Below are 22,290 nucleotides of genomic sequence, written 5' to 3' on the forward strand. Positions count from 1 at the left end.
ACTTAACATTGTTAAGATGACGACGCTTCCCAAATAGATATACAGATTCAATGCAATTCTGGTCAAAACTCCAATTGCCTGATTCACAGAAAGATAGACAAGAAGAAAAGGCAGAGGGCTATGTACCAGATGAAGGAAAAGATAAAACCCAAGAAAAACAACTAAATGAAGTGGAGATAGGCAACCTTCCAGAAAAAGAATTCAGAATAATGCTAGTGAAGATGATCCAGGACCTCGGAAAAAGAATGGAGGCAAAGATGGAGAAAATGCAAGAAATATTTAACAAAGATCTAGAAGAATTAAGGAACAAACAAACAGAGATGAACAATACAATAACTGAAAAGAAAAATACACTAGTAGGAATCAATACCAGAATAACTGAGGCAAAAGAATGGATAAGTGACCTGGAAGACAGAATGGTGGAATTCACTGCTGCGGAACAGAATAAAGAATAAAGAATGAAAAGAAATGAAGACAGCCTAAGAGACCTCTGGGACAACATTAAATGCAACAACATTCGCATTATAGGGGTCCCAGAAGGGGAAGAGAGAGAGAAAGGACTCGAGAAAATATGTGAAGAGATTATAGTCAAAAACTTCCCTAACATGGGAAAGGAAACAGCCACCCAAGTCCAGGAAGCACAGAGAGTCCCATATGGGATAAACCCAAGGAGAAACACACCGAGACACATAGTAATCAAATTGGCAAAAATTAAAGACAAAGAAAAATTACTGAAAGCAGCAAAGGAAAAACAACAAATAACATACAAGGGAACTCCCATAAGGTTAACAGCTGATTTCTCAGCAGAAACGCTACAAGCCAGAAGGGAGTGGCATGATACACTTAAAAGTGATGAAAGGGAAGAACCTACAACCAAGATTACTCTACCCAGCAAGGATCTCATTCAGATTCGATGGAGAAATCAAAAGCTTTACAGATAAGCAAAAGCTAAGAGAATTCAGCACCACCAAACCAGCTCTACAACAAATGCTAAAGGAACTTCTCTAAGTGGGAAACAGAAGAGAAGAAAAGGACCTACAAAAACAAACCCAAAACAATTAAGAAAATGGTCATAGAACATACATATCGATAATTACCTTAAATGTGAATGGACTAAATGCTCCAACCAAAAGACACAGGCTTGCTGAATGGATACAAAAACAAGACCCATATAAATGCTGCCTACAAGAGACCCACTTCAGACCTAGGGACACATACAGACTGAAAGTGAGGGGATGGAAAAAGATATTCCATGCAAATGGAAATCAAAAGAAAGCTGGAGTAGCAATACTCATATCAGATAAAATAGACTTTAAAATAAAGAATGTTACAAGAGACAAGGAAGGACACTACATAATGATCAAGGGATCAATCCAAGAAGAAGATATAACAATTATAAATATATATGCACCCAACATAGGAGCACCTCAATACATAAGGCAACTGCTAACAGCTATAAAAAAGGAAATCGACAGTAACAGAATAATAGTGGGGGACTTTAACACCTCACTTACACCAATGGACAGATCATCCAAACAGAAAATTAATAAGGAACCACAAGCTATAAATGACACAACAGACCAGATAGATTTAATTGATATTTATAGGACATTCCATCCAAAAACAGCAGATTACACTTTCTTCTCAAGTGCGCACGGAACATTCTCCAGGATAGATCACATCTTGGGTCACAAATCAAGCCTCAGTAAATTTAAGAAAACTGAAATCATATCAAGCATCTTTTCTGACCACAATGCTATGAGATTAGAAATCAATTACAGGGAAAAAAAGTAAAAAACACAAATACATGGAGGCTAAACAATACGTTACTAAATAATCAAGAGATCACTGAAGAAATCAAAAAATACCTAGAAACAAATGACAATGAAAACACGATGATCCAAAACCTATGGGATGCAGCAAAAGCAGTTCTAAGAGGGAGTTTATAGCTATTACAAGCCTACCTCAATAAACGAGAAAAATCTCAAATAAACAATCTAACCTTACACCTAAAGGAACTAGAGAAAGAAGAACAAACAAAACCCAAAGTTAGCAGAAGGAAAGAAATCATAAAGATCAGAGCAGAAATAAATGAAATAGAAACAAAGAAAACAATAGCAAAGATCAATAAAACTAAAAGCTGGTTCTCTGAGAAGATAAACAAAATTGATAAACCATTAGCCAGACTCATCAAGAAAAAGAGAGGACTCAAATCAATAAAATTAGAAATGAAAAAGGAGAAGTTACAACAGACACAGCAGAAATACAAAGCATCCTAAGAGACTACTACAAGCAACTCTAGGCCAAAAAAATGGACAACCTGGAAGAAATGGACAAATTCTTAGAAAGGTATAACTTTCCGAGACTGAACCAGGAAGAAATAGAAAATATGAACAGACCAATCACAAGTAATGAAATTGAAACTGTGATTAAAAATCTTCCAACAAACAAAAGTCCAGGACCAGATGGCTTCTTCACAGGTGAATTCTATCAAACATTTAGAGAAGAGCTAACAACCATCCTTCTCAAACTCTTCCAAAAAAATTGCAGAGGAAGGAACACTCCCAAACTCATTCTATGAGGCCACCATCACCCTGATACCAAAACCAGACAAAGATACTACAAAAAAAGAAAATTATAGACCAATATCACTGATGAATATAGATGCAAAAGTCCTCAACAAAGTACTAGCAAACAGAATCCAACAACACGTTAAAAGGGTCATACACCATGATTAAGTGGGATTTATCCCAGGGATGCAAGGATTCTTCAGTATACACAAATCAATCAATGGGATACACCATATTAACAAACTGAAGAAAAAAACCACATGATCATCTCAATAGATGCAGAAAAAGCTTCTGACAAAATTCAACACCAATATATGATAAAAACTCTCCAGAAAGTGGGCATAGAGGGAACCTACGTCAACATAATAAAGGCCATATACGACAAACCCACAGCAAACATTCTCAATGGTGAAAAACTGAAAGCATTTCTTCTAAGATCAGGAACAAGCCAAGGATGTCCACTCTCACCACTATTATTCAACACAGTTTTGGAAGTCCTAGCCACAGCAATCAGAGAAGAAAAAGAAATAAAAGGAATACAAATTGGAAAAGAAGAAGTAAAACTGTCAGTGTTCGCAGATGACATGATACTATACATAGAGAATCCTAAAGATGCCAGCAGAAAACTACTAGAGCTAATCAATGAATTTGGTAAAGTTGCAGGATACAAAATTAACGCACAGAAATCTCTTGTATACACTAATGATGAACAATCTGAAAGAGAAATTAAGGAAACACTCCCATTTACCACTGCAACAAAAAGAATAAAATACCTAGGAATAAACCTACCTAGGGAGACAAAAGACCTGTATGCAGAAAACTATAAGACACTGCTGAAAGAAATTAAAGATGATACCAACAGATGGAGAGATATACCATGTTCTTGGATTGGAAGAATCAACATTGTGAAAATGACTATACTACCCAAAGCAATCTACAGATTCAATGCAATCCCTATCAAATTACCAATGGCACTTTTTACAGAACTAGAACAAAAAAAATCTTAAAATTTGTGTGGAGACACAAAAGACCCTGAATAGCCAAAGCAGTCTTGAGGGAAAAAAGTGGAGCTGGAGGAATCAGACTCCCTGACTTCAGACTATATTACAAAGCTACAGTAATCGAGACAGTATGGTACTGGCACAAAAACAGAAATATAGATCAATGGAACAAGATAGAAAGCCCAGAGATAAACCCACGCACCTATGGTCAACTAATCTATTACAAAGGAGGCAAGGATATACAATGGAGAAAAGACAGTCTCTTCAGTAAGCGGTGCTGGGAAAACTGGACAGCTACATGTAAAAGAATGAAATTAGAACACTCGCTAACACCATACACAAAAATAATCTCAAAATGGATTAGAGACCTAAATGTAAGACCGGACACTATAAAACTCTTAGAGGAAAACATAGGAAGAACACTCTTTGACATAAATCACAGCAAGATCTTTTTTGATCCACCTCCTAGAGTAATGGAAATAAAAACAAAAATAAACAAATGGGACCTAATGAAACTTCAAAGCTTTTGCACAGCAAAGGAAACCATAAACAAGACGAAAAGACAACCCTCAGAATGGGAGAAAATATTTGCAAATGAATCAACGGACAAAGGATTAATCTCCAAAATATATAAATAGCTCATGTAGCTCAATATTAAAAAAGCAAATAACCCAATCCAAAAATGGGCAGAAGACCTAAATAGACATTTCTCCAAAGAAGACATACAGATGGCCAAGAGGCACATGAAAAGCTGCTCAATATCACGAATTATTAGAGAAATGCAAAACAAAACTACAATGAGGTATCACCTCACACCAGTTAGAATGGGCATCATCAGAAAATCTACAAACAACAAATGCTGGAGAGGGTGTGGAGAAAAGGGAACCCTCTTGCACTGCTGGTGGGAATGTAAATTGATACAGCCACTATGGAGAACAGTATGGAGGTTCCTTAAAAAACTAAAAATAGAATTACCATATGATCCAGCAATCCCACTACTGGGCATGTACCCAGAGAAAACCATAATTCAAAAAGAGACGTGCACCCCAATGTTCATTGCAGCACTATTTACAATAGCCAGGTCATGGAAGCAACCTAAATGCCCATTGACAGATGAATGGATAAAGAAGATGTGGTACATATATACGATGGAATATTACTCAGCCATAAAAAGGAACGAAATTGGGTCATTTGTAGAGACGTGGATGCATCTAGAGACTGTCATACAGAGTGAAGTAAGTCAGAAAGAGAAAAACAAACATCATATATTAATGCATATATGTGGAACCTAGAAAAATGGTACAGATGAACAGGTTTGCAGGGCAGAAATTGAGACACAGATGTAGAGAATAAACGTATGGACACCAAGTGGGAAAGCAGCAGGGGGTGGGGGTGGGGTGTGATGAATTGGGAGATTGGGATTGACACATATACAGTGATGTATATAAAATTGATGACTAACTGATTCACTTTGTTATAAAGCAGAAGCTAACACACTATTGTAAGGCAATTATACTTCAATAAAGATGTTTAAAAAAAAAAAAAAAAAAAAAAAAAAAAAAAAAAAAAAAAAAAAATTGATGACTAATAAGAACCTGCTGTATAAACAAACAAACAAACAAACAACTCCAATTGCCTTCTTTGCAGAAACAGGCAAGCTGATCCTAAAATGTATATGGAAATATGAGTGACTCAGAACAGCCAAAACAATCTTAAAACAGAAGAATGCAATTGAAGGATTCACACTTTCCAATTTCAAACTTACTACAAAGTTACAGTAATCAAGACTATGTGGTGCTGGCATAAGGACCAACATATAGATGAATGGAAAAGAACAAAGAACCCAGAAGTAAACCCATGTATCTACGCTCAACTGACTTACAGTAAGTGTGCCAAGACCATTCAATGGGGAAAGAATAATCTTTTCAACAAGTGGTGCTGCTAGGACCACTGGATATCCACATGTAAAAGAATGAAGTTTGACCCCTACCTTACAGCATATACCAAAATTAACTCCAAACAGATAAAGAAGAAAACATACCTAAATCTTTGTGACTATGGAATAGGCAATAATTTAACTCTTACAACTCAACAATAAAAAGGAAATAACCCAATTTTAAAGTGGGTAAAGAATCTGAATACATTTCTCCAAAGAAGATATACAAATGGTCAATATACACATGAAAAGATGTTCACATCTTTTCCATTAGGGAAGTGCAAATCAATACCGCAATGAGACCACTTCATACCAACTAGTTAGAATCAAAAAGAAGGGGAAATGTTGTGTTAGTGAGGATATGCAGAAATTGGAACCCTTACACACTGCAGATAGGAATGCGGAATGGTGCAGTCACTATGGAAAACAGTTTGGCAGTTCCTCAAAAAGTTATACAAGAAAGTTACCCTATGACCCAGTAATTCCCCTCCTAGATACATACCTGGAAGAATTATGTTCAATGCAAAAACTTGTACACAAATGTTCACAGCAGCATTATTCATAATAGCCAAAAATGAATAAACCTAAATGTCTATCAGTGAATGAATAAAAATGTGGTATATCCCTACCGCGGAATATTACTCACCTATAAGGATCAAGCACTGACACGTACTACAACATGGAAGAACCTTGAAAACATTATGCCAAGTGCATTTCCAGACTCAAAGGCCACATATTACATGACTCCATTTGTATGAAATTCTCAAAACAGGCAAATCCATACAAACAAAAGATTAGCCTTTGCCAGGGGCTGTGGGGAGGAGGAATGGGGAGTGACTGGTAAATAGGGAGCCTCTGGCTACAAATGACACTCTGGGGACAAGTGGCACAACTTGAGTGGGGTCTGAGGATTAGATGGTGGCAATGTCACAATGATAACTTCCTGGTTCTGATGCCTGTATTGAGTTATGTGGGAGAACACGCTTGTTTGTAGGAAATTCAGGGGTAATGGGACAGCCTACCTGCAACTGTATCTCAAATGGTTCCAGAAAAAGAGCTATGGAAACCACTGGGTTAACTTAGTTTACATAGATGATCCTGGCCAAAAATCCACATGATCTATCACGTTCATTATCTTCACCAACAAACTGAACTGTCGTAAAGCATCAATTTTGTTTAATTCTGGGGTTAAATCTGGCCATGCTCTGAACAACTGACCCTCATCTCTATGTTCACTTATGTCACAAGACTGTTACGGAAGCAAGTGAGTCAGCACTTTAAGAATACCTAAAGTGCTATCTAGAGTTCATCTTCCATAGCTTTCATCCACCAATTATTGTTCTTCCAGCTCAATTCACAAAGAGTATTTTAGTGACAGCACAAGTAGAAACTGAAAAAAACTTAAGACTATATAAATTTAATCTTACTGCCTAGATTTCTGAGCATTGAGAGAGAGAAACTAAAACTAAAAAAAGTAGGGATCACAAATTCTAATGCTGGCTTTACCAGACACTTGTTATGACCAGAAGAAGAGCACTATATGTGTATCAAATGAGAGGAAAAAATATGGGATCTAGTAATTCAGTAATTGCTGATATTAGCAAAGAATAAATAATGCAACTTAGGAACGGCTGCATGTCTGTTTCTTTCCACAATTACTTAAATACTTTAAGAAATGGAAAGAAAGTACCTGAAACATAACATTGGCACACTTCTACCTCTTTTCCCTCACAACCCCTCAAAAAAACAGGAGCCTGTGTGATTTCCCCCAAAATCATTTATTCTTTTCATCTGGTTGTAAGACTTTAACTCCATTATTCTAGAGATGAGAGTTTAATGATATTCAACTCACCAGTTAACCAAGCCTTTATCAAACTAAGTAGCAGAGAATTCAATTCAGTAAATGGTCTTGTGGGCTGTTACCACATGCTGGGTAACAGAGGTAACTAAGACTCACTCCCTGCCCTTAGGGGGTTTCCTCTAATAGAAAAGAAATAAGGTTCAAAAGAAGAATGAAAGAAATGCCTCCTAGACTAAATCTATCCAGCGATCAGAACTCTGAAACTATGGAAAACAGCTTTTCAAATTTTTTCATGTTTATGTGTGCACACATATCCAGATTTTTTAAAAACAGAAGAATTCAATTACACTGTTTTGTAACCCTTTTTATTTTTACATCATTCGTGTCAATTAGTATACTTAAAAATCACCGTTTTTAATGGGCTGCAGGTATTCCACTGTAAGGATGTATCAAAATTTACCTCACCAATACCCTGCAGCTAAATGCTCACGCTTATTTTTTTAAATTAGGGATCAGGGGAAATCAAGAAAACAGCTGCAGCTAACATTATTAACAGCTGTACATTTAGCTAAGATGCTCTATAAAACCATCCTAGGAGTTCATCTCCAAGACATGTGGGTTTATAAAGTATCTTACAGAGGTATTCCAGTTAATTTATCAATCACACCAAACGCCCCCCCCCCCCACAAAAAAAACCCACTCCAAAAGGAACTTGAGAATTCTTATTACGTAATAATATATTTGTCCCTATGGGTCGGGTCCTAAACACTGCAATTACTGTCAGTAAACACACACACACACACACACACACACACACACACACACACACACACACACACACACACACACACACACCCATCACAAACTTCCAGAAAACAAGCCTTAAGGTCTTGATATCCTTCTCCCTGCTCCCTCACTCTCCTGGCTACTGTGAATGCCCTACTCTAGGCCCTAATATTACTTTTATCCCCGAAGTGTTTGCACTGACTCTCTGACTTCGTTCTCTGCCCACTCCAAACAATCCTACACAATATTCCTATATAAAACTTCCTAAAGAAAAATGTAACCTCCCTGCCTGAAAAATTCCTAATCCCAATTATTAGAGAATAGTGCCAATTTATTATTAACACTTTTGCTATTCAGTTTGGCCACTAATCCACCTTCCAATCTTAACTACAACTCTCTTGCAAATACCCTCCAGTCAAATCCTACTAAAGTACTCAATTCTCTGAGAAGCCTCCAACTTCCTACCCTATTACATATGCCGTTCTCTCATCTGAAATGCACACGTCAAAGAACATCTATTTACAGATAATCACAGATCTGGAAGGGATCTTAGGGATATCCTAGTCCTCTCACCTTAATTTGCAAACTAGGAACTTCTGTCACTCATTTACCCAAGAGCCGAGAAACCTCCCATCCCAGCATCCTCAAGACACAGTGGTAACTCTAGTATGCCCGAGACCAATCCACCGGTTGAGATTTCCAAGTCTCATCTGCAAAGATCATGCTCTAGCAATTTGGCTTAGGGCCAGAACTCTTTTTTTTTTTAAACAGGCACTTCAGGTTATTCTTAAGCAAGGTGTCAAAGCTTCAGACCATAATAAGAAAAGCACAGGAAAAAAGAAGACATTGAGTATATGTATATAGCCTTGTAGCACTTAGCACATCATCTGACAATTTTCATTTCTGTCCCCATTTTAGAGCCTCCAAAAAACAGATACTCACTGCTACTTGTGCCGAATCCATAAATCTCAGTCCAAAATAGTCGCTTTCAATAAGGTCCAAGTGGTACATAATCTGATCAAACAGCTCTTGTCCTTTGGCTTTTTTCTGAAATGGCAAGAAAATAAATCAGTAAGTGACTTATAAGATCAACAAGTCTGAACTGAAGATGGTTTTAATTACACAAGATCTCTTAAAAAAAAAAAAATAGTTGCAACACCAAGTATTACCATGTAGCTGGTAATGGGGAAGATACCATGGTTTTCCAATAAACCATTTAAGGCCAAAAGAGAATTTGTGATCTATTATGTGCTTTCCTGGATAGTGTTACTTCCTATCAACCAACAAATATTACCGTGTACCTAACACTACGTGTAAGAAGAAACTCTTGTCTTGTCAATTTTTAGGGTCCCTACTTTAAAGGAGCTTTATAATAACTGGAAAGAGAAAACAAGAAATCTTAGAACACTTAAGCACAAACCATGTGGAACCAACTATATTTGCCAGAGAAGAGAAGAGAGAGTCACTGAGACTAGAATCATCAGTGAAGACTTGAAGATCGGTCTTAAACTGGAAAGAATGTAGGGTAGGAAATAGCAAAAGCAGAAATGGAAGGTGGGAGGGAAAATGGACAGCGAGAAAACTACTGATAAACTCAGAAGACACCAAACTGGAGGGAGTCAGGGCGGTAACAAAGAAGCTTGCGCAGAAAAAGCAGGTGGCAGAGTGTGCTCTCAGGACCCCTGAGGGATCCTAAGAAGAAAGATCCACATGGCCCCAGGATTCTCCCCACGTGCCCTCAATCAAAACAACATACCGCAACAGAGTGAATACAGGAGATAAGAGAATCTAAGTACTGGGCTATTAAATCAAGCATTAAAGAGACTGGTAAAAGTGCATGAAATAATGCTACTCTTCTCACTAAATTCTTTTGTTGTTTAGTAAGATAGTTATTTTTCATAAAAATGTTACTTTTGTTAACCTATAAGGGGTATATTATTGCTATTTTTAAATTAACCAGTAAAGTTTTTCTTTAATTTTTCAGGTTTTTTTTTTTTTTTTTTGGGCCATACCACGTGGCATGTGGGATCTTAGTTCCCTGACCAGGGATCAAACCTGCGCCCCCTGCAATGGAAGCGCGAAGTCTTAACCACTGGACCACCAGGGAAGTCCCTAATTTTTCGGTTTTAATTTCTAATATGGTAACTATCCATAAATACAACCTTTTAAGTAAAAGCACTGTTGAGGTCCTCAATTTTCATATATGTTGTATCCATGCCCCTCCCCCTAGTTTTAAATTATTTAGAATATTTCCCATTAAAAAAAAATGTAGATTTTTTCATTGAATCATCAATTTCTGCCTTTTAACTGAAAACTTGATTATTTCAACTTGTCCACTGCTTTTTCTGCACTTTCTACATCCTTTCTATTTGATAAACTGTCATCCTTTTATCAAGACAGAACTTTACCAGGGCCTCATGCCCCCAATCACCCCTCCACCCAATCCTCATCAGGTTTTATGGATATTCTTCCTCTTTCTTTTCTTTTCTTTGGTCATGGTTAATCTTTTTTAAGACAACAACTTTACTTTGGTATTCAATCATTCTTTACCTGTCTTACACGTGTGCATTACACATACCTAGCAGCATCTGCGAGATTTCTCTACTCATTTGAGTTTTTCCTCAAGAAATGTTTCCCGTGTGGGACTTTATATGTAATCTTCTATGTTTGAGAATATTTTAATCATGCTCTTATACTTGAATGACAGTTGGCTGGATATAAAATTCAAGGTTCAAAGTTACTTTCTGTCAATACTCTATTACTCAAAATACATTACTCTATCACTCAAAATATATTACTCTATCGTCTTCCTACAGTCTATGTTGCCACTGAAAAGTGTGATGTCAATTTCAGCTTCTTCTTTTTTTTTGCCACACTGTGCAGCATGTGTGAGATCTTAGGGATCAAACCTGTGCCCCCTGCAGTGGAAGCTCAGAGTCTCAACCACTGGACCTCCAGGGAAGTCCCTCATTCCTTTTTAAAGCTGAATAATATTCCACGGTATGTATACAGTCGGCCCTCCATACGGCAGGTTCCGTATCCTTGGATTCTGGTATCTGCAGCAGGTCCTGGAACCAATCCCCCACAGACACCGAGGGATGACTGCAGGCCATTTTGTTTACTGACTCATCTGTGGATGAGCACTGGGTTGTTTCCACCTTCTGGCTACTGTGAATAACACTGCTGTGAACAGTGGTATACAAGTAACTGAGTCCCTGCTCTCCATTCTTTTGGGTACATACTTAGGTGTAGAATACTGTAATTCCACGTTTAACTTTTTGAGAAACCGCCGAACAGTTTTCCGTAGTACCTGCACCATTTTACATTCCTACCCGCAATGCACAGGGTTCCACTTTTTCCACATCCTCACCAACACTTGTTATTTTCTGGATTTTCTTTTTTTGTGTTGGTAACAGCCAACCTAATGGGTGTAAAAGGGTATCTCATGTGGTTCTGATTTGCATTTCCCTAATGCCTAGTGATGTTAAGCATACTTTCATGTACTTACTGGCCATTTGCATATCTTCTTTGGAGAAATATTTATTCAAGTCCTTTTCCTATTTTTGATTTGACTTGCTTTTTTGTTGTTGAGTTGTAGGAGTTCTTTACATATTCTCTATATTAATCCATTATCAGATACACAATTTGCAAATATTTTCTCCCATTCTGTGGGTTATCTTTTTACTCTCTTGATAGTGAGTATCCTTTAATGCACGAAAGTTTTTAATTTTGATGAAGTCCAACTTATTTTTTTTTTCTTGTGCTGCCTACATTTTATTGTCATATCCAAAAAAACACTGCCAGATCTAATGTCATGAAGATTTTCCCCTATGTTTTCTTCTAAGAGTTTCATAGTTTTAGCTCTCACACTTAAAATTTTGTCATTCTGATTCTACACCCACTCGGATGTGTCCGTGTCTTGTCTTCCTCACAACCAAGCAATTAACTCAGTTCTCCAAGGAGACTGACTGTGTGTCAGACAAACTCAATTCTCACCCTGTCTCCCTGGAGAGAGCATCAGACTCCACCGGTTACAAGCTCAGTCCCACAAGACTGCTCCCACTTCCGATGCCAATCGCAGGTCCAGGTTGCTATGGGTGTGTCTGACCAACTGGCTATTAAACGGCTTCTCATGACCCCCTCCTTGGCTTCAATGAACTTGCTACAACAGTTCACAGAACTCAGGAAATCAGTTTACTCACTAGATTAACAGTTTATTACAAAGGATATCAGCAGATACAAATTAACAGCCAGATGAGGAGATACACAGGGCGAGGTCCCAAACACAAGAACTTCTGTCCCAGTGGAGTTTGGGACCCAGCACGTGGAAGCGTTCTGGTTCACCAACCCAGAAGCTCTCCAAACCTGTCCTTCAGGGTCTTTATGGAAGCCTCATTAAATAGGCATGACCGATTAAATCACTGGCCACTGGGGACTGAACTCAATCTCTGGCCCCTCCTCCCTCCCAGCTGGGGTGGGGGCGGGGGTACCAGCTTCCAACCTCCTAATCACATGGTGAGTCCCCCAGTCAACCAGTCCCTATCAGTGGGCTACCTAGGGGCTTTGTTAACATAACAAAAACACTTTCAGGGCTCTCCTGACTTAGGAAATTCCAAGGGCTTTTGGAGCTCTGTGCCAGAAACACGACAAGGATCAAATATATATTTATTATAAATCACAATACCACAGTCGTCTTTGATCCATTTTGAGTTAATGTTTGTATATGGTGTAACATAACAATCCAACTTCATTCTTTTGCATGTGGATATTCAATTTTCCCAGCACCAATTGTTGAAAAGACTCTTCCCTCATTGAATGGCGTTAGCACCTCTGCAGAAGATCATTTGACCATGTATTCGAAGGTTTATTTCTAGACTCGCCATTCTGTTCCATTGGTCTGCATGTCTGTCTGTATGCTAGAACCACACTGTTTTCATTACTATAGCTTGGTAATAAGTTTTCAAATCAGGACATGCAAGCTCAACCTTTTCCTTCTTTTTCAAGACTGTTCTGGCTATTTGGAGTCCCATGAGATTCCATATGAATTTTAGGATGGTCTCTCCTATGTGTGCAAAAAATGTTCTTAGAATTTTGATATGGAGTGCACTGAATCTACAGATCACTTTGGGTAGTACTGTCCTCTTAACAATATTAATCTTTCAATCCATGAACATGGGTTATCTTTTCTTTAGATATTCTTTCATTTCAGTAACGTTTTGTAGTTTTCAGTGTACCCGTTTTTTGCCTCCTTGGTTAAACTTATTCCTAAGTATTTTATTCTCCTTGATGCTATAGTAAAGGAATTATTGTCTTAATTTCATTTTTGGATTGCTCACTACTAGTGTATAGACGTGCACTTGATTCTTGTTGGCTGATCTTGTATCCTGCAACGTTTCTGAATTCTTTTATTAGCTCTAATAGTTTTACTGTGGAATCTTTAGGGTTTCCTACTTATAAGATCAAGTCATCTTGAACAGAAATAATTTTACTTTTTCCCTTAGAATTTGGATGCCTATCATTTCTTTTTTCTGCCTAACTGCTCTGGCTAGAACTTCCAATACTATGTTGAATAATAGTGCTGAAAGCAGGCATCCTTGTCTTGTTCCTAATCTTAGGGGAATAGAGACTTATCTTCCATTTCTTAACTTTTCTCTTATGCTTCCTATTTTGTAATTTCTTTCCTCCTATGAGAAGAGTTCCTAAATATGATTTTCCCACTCACTGATTTGTCCTTTATTTTAAATTTGTCTCCTTATTTTGCTATATTCATTAGGATGAATAAGCTTCTCTGGATTATGTGTAACAACAGAAAGAGCTCAACCCTAGTCTGTATCAGCTCCATTTGGCTCTGAGAAATTAGTGGGGGTGTAGGTGAGTCCTAGAGGAGAGGCCCAAGAATCAGAAAACCATAGTCAATCACTTCCCATTCAACAAACAACTTTTCAGGTCTGTGATTCACTCCCATTCCAAAGGGAAGGGGAAAGGAACACTAGATACATTCCTTTCATTATAATGTATCACTCCGTGAAAGTTTGATGGAAGAGGGGTAGGGAATTCAGGTAAAGAAATTTTAAGGGACTTCCCTGGCGTTCCAGTGGATAAGACTTTGCCTTCCAATGCAGCGGGTGCGAGTTTGATCCCTGGTCAGGGAGCTAAGATCCTACATGCCTCAGGGCCGAAAAACCAAAACATAAAACAGAAGCAATATTGTAATAAATTCAATAAAGACTTTAAAAAAAAAAAAGGTTCACATCAAAAAAAAAGCACGTCCCTGGTGGTGCAGTGGTTGAGAATCTGCCCACCAATGCAGGGGACATGGGTTTGATCCCTGGCTGAGGAGCAACTAAGCCCGTGTGCCACAACTACTGAGCCTGCGCTCTAGAGCCCATGAGCCACAACTACTGAGCCCGCATGCCACAACTACTGAAGCCCACGCGCCTAGAGCCCGTGCTCCACAACAAGAGAAGCCACCACAATGAGAAGCCTGTGCATCGCAACGAAGAGTAGCCCCCGCTCACCGCAACCAAAGAAAAGCCCGTGCACAGAAACGAAGACCCAATGCAGCCAAAAATAAAAAAAATAAAATTAAAAAACGAAATGTTAGGAGTGAGGATTTCTAGAGGTAGAGAACTTTGGAGAGTGCTGTCATGATTTATTCTTGAGGACACAGTCAGGGGGCAGATACCAAATATCAAGACAACAATGGAGGTAAAGATTAAGACCTGAATTCAAACATTTGAACATATTTTTTCCACTAACATGATGGAAAAGAGAAATATGGACAAAGGAAGGGAAGAGACAGTTGTTACTGGAAATGACAAAGAAAGCTTTTAATTTTAAATCATACTTACAATAACTAAGCCCCAGAGCAGTGCTAACAAACTTAAATAGAAAATAGCAATTACGCAAAAAATTTGCAAATGGCAATGATCCTAAAAGGAACACAAAATATTTCTAAGTTATAGCAGGAAGTCACAGAAATATTTACTTATCTGGTACTAAAGTTACATGCTTCCATTACCTTCATTCTAAGGTGCATTTCTAGAACCAATTTCAGATTCCATCAACATTCTGTATTTGCTTCAAAGACCAAAGGGAAGCCTGGCTCCCTTATTCGGCTCTCATCCTCATCTTTATTCTGCCAAAGCATCATCTGCCAGCTTCTTGAAACATGGGAGTTGTGTTTTGAGAAAAGAGAGAATGGGCTTCTGCCAGCTGGGTAGCTGCCTCCTCAGAATAAAAATCTTTTCAAGGGTATGTATTGACTCCTTAATAGAGACTAATTATAGGCCAACCAATAGTGAACACAAGGTATTTGCAGGTTCCTGATGTTAATAATGCTCAAACTAACAGAAATCTGACATCTCAAAATGAGAATCTCCCAAAACATCTTAATTTGAAATTCAGGGATAGCAAGAATATTTTAAAAACTTTCATCTGGAGTCCAGTCAGCATGAAAAAGAAATATACTGTTTTCATGAAAATAAGTCTCAGACAATAAGTAAATACTTTTTTCTTGTTTTTAATATTGTCTCTATGGACATCCCTGGTGGTGCAGTGGTTAAGAATCCGCCTGCCAATGCAGGGGACACGGGTTCAAGCCCTGATCCTGGAAGATCCCACATGCCGTGGAGCAACTAAGCCCGTGCGCCACAACTACTGAGCCTGCACTCTAGAGCCTGTGAGCCACAACTACCGAGCCCACACGCCACAACTACTGAAGCCCACGTGCCTAGAACCCGTGCTCCACTACAAGAGAAGCCACTGCAATGAGAAGCCTGCACGCAGCAACGAAGACCCAATGCAGCCAAAAATAAATAAATTTAAAAAAATTGTCTCTAAAAAATTTTTTTATTGAAGTATAGTTGATGTACAATATTATATATTACAGGTGTACAATATAGTGATTCACAATTTTTAAAGGTTATACTCTATACTTACTATAAAATATTGGCTGTATTCCCTGTGCTGTACAATATATCCTTGTAGCTTATTCATTTTATACAGTCACTTGTACCTCTTAATCCCCTCCCCCTAACTTGCCCCTCTCTTTTTCCCTCTCCCCACTGGTAACCACTAGTTTGTTCTTTATATCTGTGAGTCTGCTTCTTTTTTGTTGTATTCAGTAGTTCGTTTTATTTTTTAGATTCCACATATAAGTGATTATCATACAGTATTTGTCTGTCTCTGACTTATTTCACTTAGCATAACACCCTTCAAGTCCATCTGTGTTGTTGCAAAAGGCAAAATTTCATCCTCTTTAGGGCTGAGTGGTATTCCACTGTATATATGTACCACATCTTCTTTACCTATTCATCTGTTGATGGACACTTGGGTTGCTTCCATGTCTTGGCTATTGTAAATTGTGCTGCTATGAACACCGGGGTGCACGTGTCTTTTTGAATTAGTGTTTTTGTTTCTTTCCCATTCCATACTCTCTTAAGGGTTTTTCATTTCATTACGCACTTAAAAATTCACAGGAAATAACATTTTTGACATAATGTATCATTCAATTCTATTCAACAATTACTGGATGACACCTATTATGCATTAGCTGCTAGAGGTATATAGATGAATATGTGTTTACTTCTTGTCCTCAAGCAATCACAAGGTCCTTACTAAGAATAAAATCATACACAACTAGTTTAAACACAATCAATATGAGTGTTATCCTTGCAGTATCGACAAAATGCTAAGGAAATGAGGGTGAGTTAAGTCTGCTTAAAACTAGTAAAGCCTTCAGAGGAATTTATATCTGAAATTGGGCCTGGAAGGGTTGATACAACTCTGCCACTTTAGGTAAAAACAAAATGAAGGAAGATATGAAGTCTTGACAGTCTATGGTGGGGTTGAGGACAGAGACAGACTCGAGGCAGGCAAGAGTTAGAAGACAAAGTGGCAGAAGCTGCCAATGTGATTCTTCCTAAAACTGCAAAACAGAATGTCACTCTCATCCTTAAAAAATTATTCCTCTTCCTCTACAGATTAAAGTGCGAATTCCAGCGCATGAACAGTCTTTCCTACTGTTCCTTGCTCACTCTTACAGCCTCATCTCCTGTCACTCCAGCATTTTCACCTGCTTACAATTTCCCTAGTAAGTCATACCTCTGAGCCTTAGCAAAACGCAGTTCTTTCTGCTCAGAACGTCCTTTAGGTCTCCAATGAACTCTGACTTCAAGAATGAGTACATCTATGTTACCTTCCAAAAAAGCCAGACCCTGAACCCTCCTTCCTGTGCTACTCTGTACCTATAATTCCAGTTAGTATAAACCCTATGCAAAGGCACAGAGTTGTAAAATAGTCTACCATGTCTGGGCAAAGAGTAAGATGGTCCAGTGTGGCCACAGTGTGTAGAATAGGGATGTGAAATCCCTGATCCCAGGGTCGACCTCCTACTCATTTTCATACACCCTCTCATCTTGCAGCTACTGAATACGAACCAAGCAGAAAACAAGAAGTGAAACAAAGATCCACACAGCTCTGGCAAACTACAGTTTCTTGTTTCAGTTAAATCTAGACTAGTGCTTGCTATTTATATTCTTTTCTTTCCTAACAAATTCCTCTAGGTCACCACCTCATTCAGACACAGTCCTCACTTCATAACCTCTTTTGTGGAAGATTAAGACCATCAAGAGAGCATCTTCCCATCAGTCTTCTATCTTTCTCAGCATAAGATGGTATTCCTCCTAGAACGTTCCTATCATTTCTACCTGTGTATGTAAAACCATTTCGACAAACTCAGATCTCCCCTATCCAGCCATGCTCTAGCTGCTGTGCTATTTTCTTTCTTCCTTGCCAATTCTCGCGTGTCAATCCCCCGTTTTCCCTTCATGCACTCCCTCAGACAACTAAACAATATTTATTAAGCACCCACTGGGTACAAGGGACTATAAGAGACCCCAAAAATATAAGATTGTCCCTAATAATTCCTTTAAACCTTCTGAAATATGGCTTCCAAACACATCCCACTGAAGCTCTTTTTCCCACTTCATCCCTTTACCCCTTCTCTGCATGACAGCCGACTACCCTCTCCTGATCTTCCACACAATCAACATTACCCTCTACACCAGAGTGAGAATTATATTTTACTCATTTCTAATCTACATTCTCCACCTCCATATCCATGTACAAAGCATTTCTTCCACTGCAAACTTACAGCCACAGTTATTCTGCAGCCCCATCATCTTGTGCCTTTATTACTGTAGTCTCTTACTTTTTTTCCCTGTAATGAATCAAGCATATCACCTTTAAATCAAAGCTGTATGTCACTTTTATCATGTTTCTTAACGACTAAAAAAAACTTTAAGTGGAATAAAACACAAGTATACAAAAATCCATGCATTCTTAAACAGCTCTGAGATATAAATCACACACCACACCACTCACCCATTAAAAGTATATAATTCAAAGGTGTATTCACAGATATATACAACCATCCCCACAACTACTTTTTGAAAATCTTCATCGCCTCAAAAAGAAATCTCATATCCTTTAGCTACTGGCCCCAACCACCCTTCACACCATCCTCTCTGTCCCCACCCATCTGTCCTAAGCAACCTCTAATGTGCTTTTTTTTTCCCCTTTGGATTTCTCTATTCTGGACTTTCATGTGAACGGAATCACATAATATATGGTCTTTTGTGACTGGTTTCTTTCACCTAGTATAATGTTTTCAAAGTTCATCCATGTAGCATGTATCAGTACCATTTCCTTTACGGTCAAGTACTGATAGTATTCCACTATACAGATATAACACATTTTATTTACCTATTCATCTGCTGACACTTACCTGTCTGGGCTGCTCCCACCTTCTGGCTATTCAGAATGATGCTGCTATGGACACCTGTGTACAAGTTTTTGTGTAAACGTGTTTCCAATTCTCTTGGGCATATACCTAGAAGTGGAACTGCCAGATGACATGGTAACTATGTTTAATCATTTGAGGAACTGCCAGACTGTTTTCCAGAGCAGCAGCTGGACCACCTTAACATTCCTGCTAAAACATGTAAGAGGGTTCAGATTTCTCCACATCCTCACCAACACTTGATATTACCTGGCATTTTTTTTTAGCCTTCCTAGTTGGTGTGAAGTAGTATCTCATGTTTTTTATTTGCTTTTCTCTGACAACTAATGATGTCAAGCATTTCATGTGCTTGTTGGTCATTTGCATATCCTATTTGGAGGAATGTCTATTCAGATCCTTTGCCCATTTTTAAATTGGGTTATTTGTCTTTTTACTATTGGGTTCTAACAATTTTTCACATGTTCTAGTTACTTATCAGATATATAATTTTCAAATACTTCCTCTCATTCTGTGAGAGTCTTTTCACTCTCTTGATGGTGTCCTCTGAGGCACAAAGGTTATAATTTTGATTAAGTTCAATTTATTTATTCTTTTGTTGTTCATGTTTTTGGTGTCATATCCAAGAAACTGGTATCAAATCCAAGGTCATGAAGTTTATCCCTGAATTTTCTTCTAAGAGTATTATAGTCTTATGTTCAGGACTTTGATCCATTTTGAGTTAATTTTTGTGTATGTAGGAGTTAAGGGTCCAACTTCATTCTTTTGCATGTGGCTACTCAGTTCTAGCACCACTTGTTGAAAAGACCATTCTTTCCCTCATCGAATGGCTCTGGCACCCTGTCAAAAATCAACTGACCATAGATGTGTGGGTTTATTTCTGGGTTCTCTATTCTGTTCCATTGGTCCTTGCGCCAGCAAAGCACACCATCTAGATTACTATTGCTTTACAGTTAAGTCTTAAAACTGGGAAATGTGAGTCCTACGACTTTGTTCTTTTTCAAATATTGTTTTGGCTATTCTGGGTCCTTTGCAATTCCATATGAATTTGAAAATCAGCTTGTCAATTTCCACAAATAAATCAGCTGATATTCTGGTGGGGATTATGCTGAATCTGTAAATCAGTTTTGGGTATATTGCCATCTCAACAATGTTAAGTCTTACAATTCGTGAACACAGGATGTTTTTTCAGTTATTTTAAGATACAATGGTCTATATAATTTAAAGATTTCAGCATCTGTATCAGCAAAGAGGATATATAAAAATTATTATCTAATGGTTAATCAAATATTTCCCATTAATTGAAAACTTAGGAGACGCAGAGTTTTACAAGACAGGCTATTTACTAAACAATACTAAGCTCATAAATCAAAGGAGTTACTATGGCATTCCCAAAGAGAAAGTTTAAAAACCAGATAATCAGAAATTTCTATCTGATGCCTTGCCTTTATCATTTACTGAAAGGCACTCTCACTACGTTAATTCCTTAAAAAAAAGGAAGTAGAAGGTATTTAAATTCCTCCCCCAATCTTGAGAGGAAAGGAGAACCGAAGAAAGAACATGACTATTACTACTAAGTATACATTACTTTGAAGTATATAGATCTAGATTTCTCTGCAGATAATCCTTTGCATATTGCCTGGACAATCATCTGAGTTCCATGCTGCTTGCTATGATCAATACTGACGCGAAACCCAATGGGAAATAAGTATGTGCTTCATTCAATTTCTAAGGTCAACTCTAAATCTTCTTTCAGAGTCATACTAGACTGGCTGAGAAGCTAAATCAAAAAAAGGGAAAACCTGGACATCCCTGGTGGCGCAGTGGTTAAGAATCTGCCTGCCAATGCAGGGGACACGGGTTCGAGCCCTGGTCCGGGAAGATCCCACATGCCCCGGAGCAACTAAGGCCGTGCGCCACAACTACTGAGCCTGCGCTCTAGAGCCCGTGAGCCACAACTACTGAGCCCATGTGCCTAGAGCCTGTGCTCCGCAACAAGAGAAGCCACCACAATGAGAAGCCCGTGCACCGCAACAAAGAGTAGCCCTCGCTTGCTGCAACTAGAGAAAGCCCATGTGCAGCAACAAAGACCCAACGCAGCCAAAAATAAATAAATAAGTTTGTATTAAAAAATTAAAGAAAGAGAGAAAATCTTTTCTTCCCAGAAATTACTATTCTTCTGGCCATTTTCTTTAGTAAGGCAGTTTAGCTGGGAGGGCAATGCCCATTTTATATCCACGTAAGCATCCAGAGTTAGCTTATTAGCTCGAGGATTTCCCCTGCAGAGCTGAAAAGGCGACCGCTCTGGCTGCACAGAGACAGACGTAAAACTCCTGGCTTTTTCGCTGCAGCTGTGTGCGCGCAAGGCGGGCTAACATTTCTGGCCTGATGGAGTATCACACACGCCCTCACTGAGCGCACCAAGCAAGGGAAAGCATTCTAAACCAGTCACTAGCCATTTATTCTACCTTCCTGGTGTCAGCTTCTCCATCAACACCCTCGAGACTTCATACTTCCAACATTAGGTAATGAGAAACTTCCTTTCACTCTCCTACACAGCAATCTCAACATTTTCACCACATACCTAAGCATATTTCAGTGGACTAGTACACAGAACTCTTGAGATACTTATCAAATAAATATGAAAACTACCCTCACAAAGGAGCACATGTTGGAACATCAGACAAACCCTCAAGAAGCCCTTACAGGAAGAAAATTTAAATGCATTAAAGTCTTTCAGAATCAAAAACCCTGAAAATGCCCAGTCTAATGTACAAATATAATAAATACTCAAAAACATGACTTCAAAACACTTCAAGATATCCTGTCTTAATTTTATCATATTCCATTATTTTGAAAACGTAAAATGTACATACCTAGTAGTACATTCTAAATTACTCAGTTAATCAGAATATTCGTTTAAACAAACTACCCAGTCCCTTCATCTCTCACTCTGCGAGTCTAAGGCCGTCCACGGCTCGTCCGACCAAGCACCACTGCAGCACCCAGGCTACCGCTTCGCACTAAGTGTTCTTTAATTGCATTTTGCGTGAATGAATGTGCACTAAAGGAGTCTGTAGGGCGGGAAGACACTGTGGAACATTCAGTGACACCTCAAATTGCACATTTTACAGCTTAGTCACGTAAACCTTTTAATACAGGGCAAAGACATGAGAAAGAGATTTGGTATTAGCAAACAGCTCAGAAAGAAGCTCCACACCCCCCATAGAGCTACCTCCCCTCCCCCTCAAAAAAAGAGACCTGCAAGGAATAAGTTAACTCCTTTCAGATATACTGGATTGTTTCACACTGTGAGTTATGATTATTCATAACTGCAAAAGAAATCTCCCCAAAATGTGAATATAATTACAACATCCAACCTTGAAATAAAGATC

At 38.4% G+C, this 22,290-nt stretch overlaps 1 protein-coding gene across 1 annotated transcript in view; it reads right to left on the minus strand.

Moving 5' to 3' along the window:
- Positions 1-22,290, minus strand: part of EPB41L5 (erythrocyte membrane protein band 4.1 like 5) — a 71,018-nt gene that overhangs the window by 41,743 nt on the left and 6,985 nt on the right. Inside the window, 1 exon segment of the mRNA XM_082395878.1 lies at positions 9,037-9,141. Within this exon segment, the coding sequence (XP_082252004.1) occupies positions 9,037-9,141 (105 nt within the window).

This window comes from Balaenoptera borealis (genome assembly GCF_965194805.1).
Source record: "Balaenoptera borealis genome assembly, chromosome: 6".
NCBI lineage: Eukaryota > Metazoa > Chordata > Mammalia > Artiodactyla > Balaenopteridae > Balaenoptera > Balaenoptera borealis.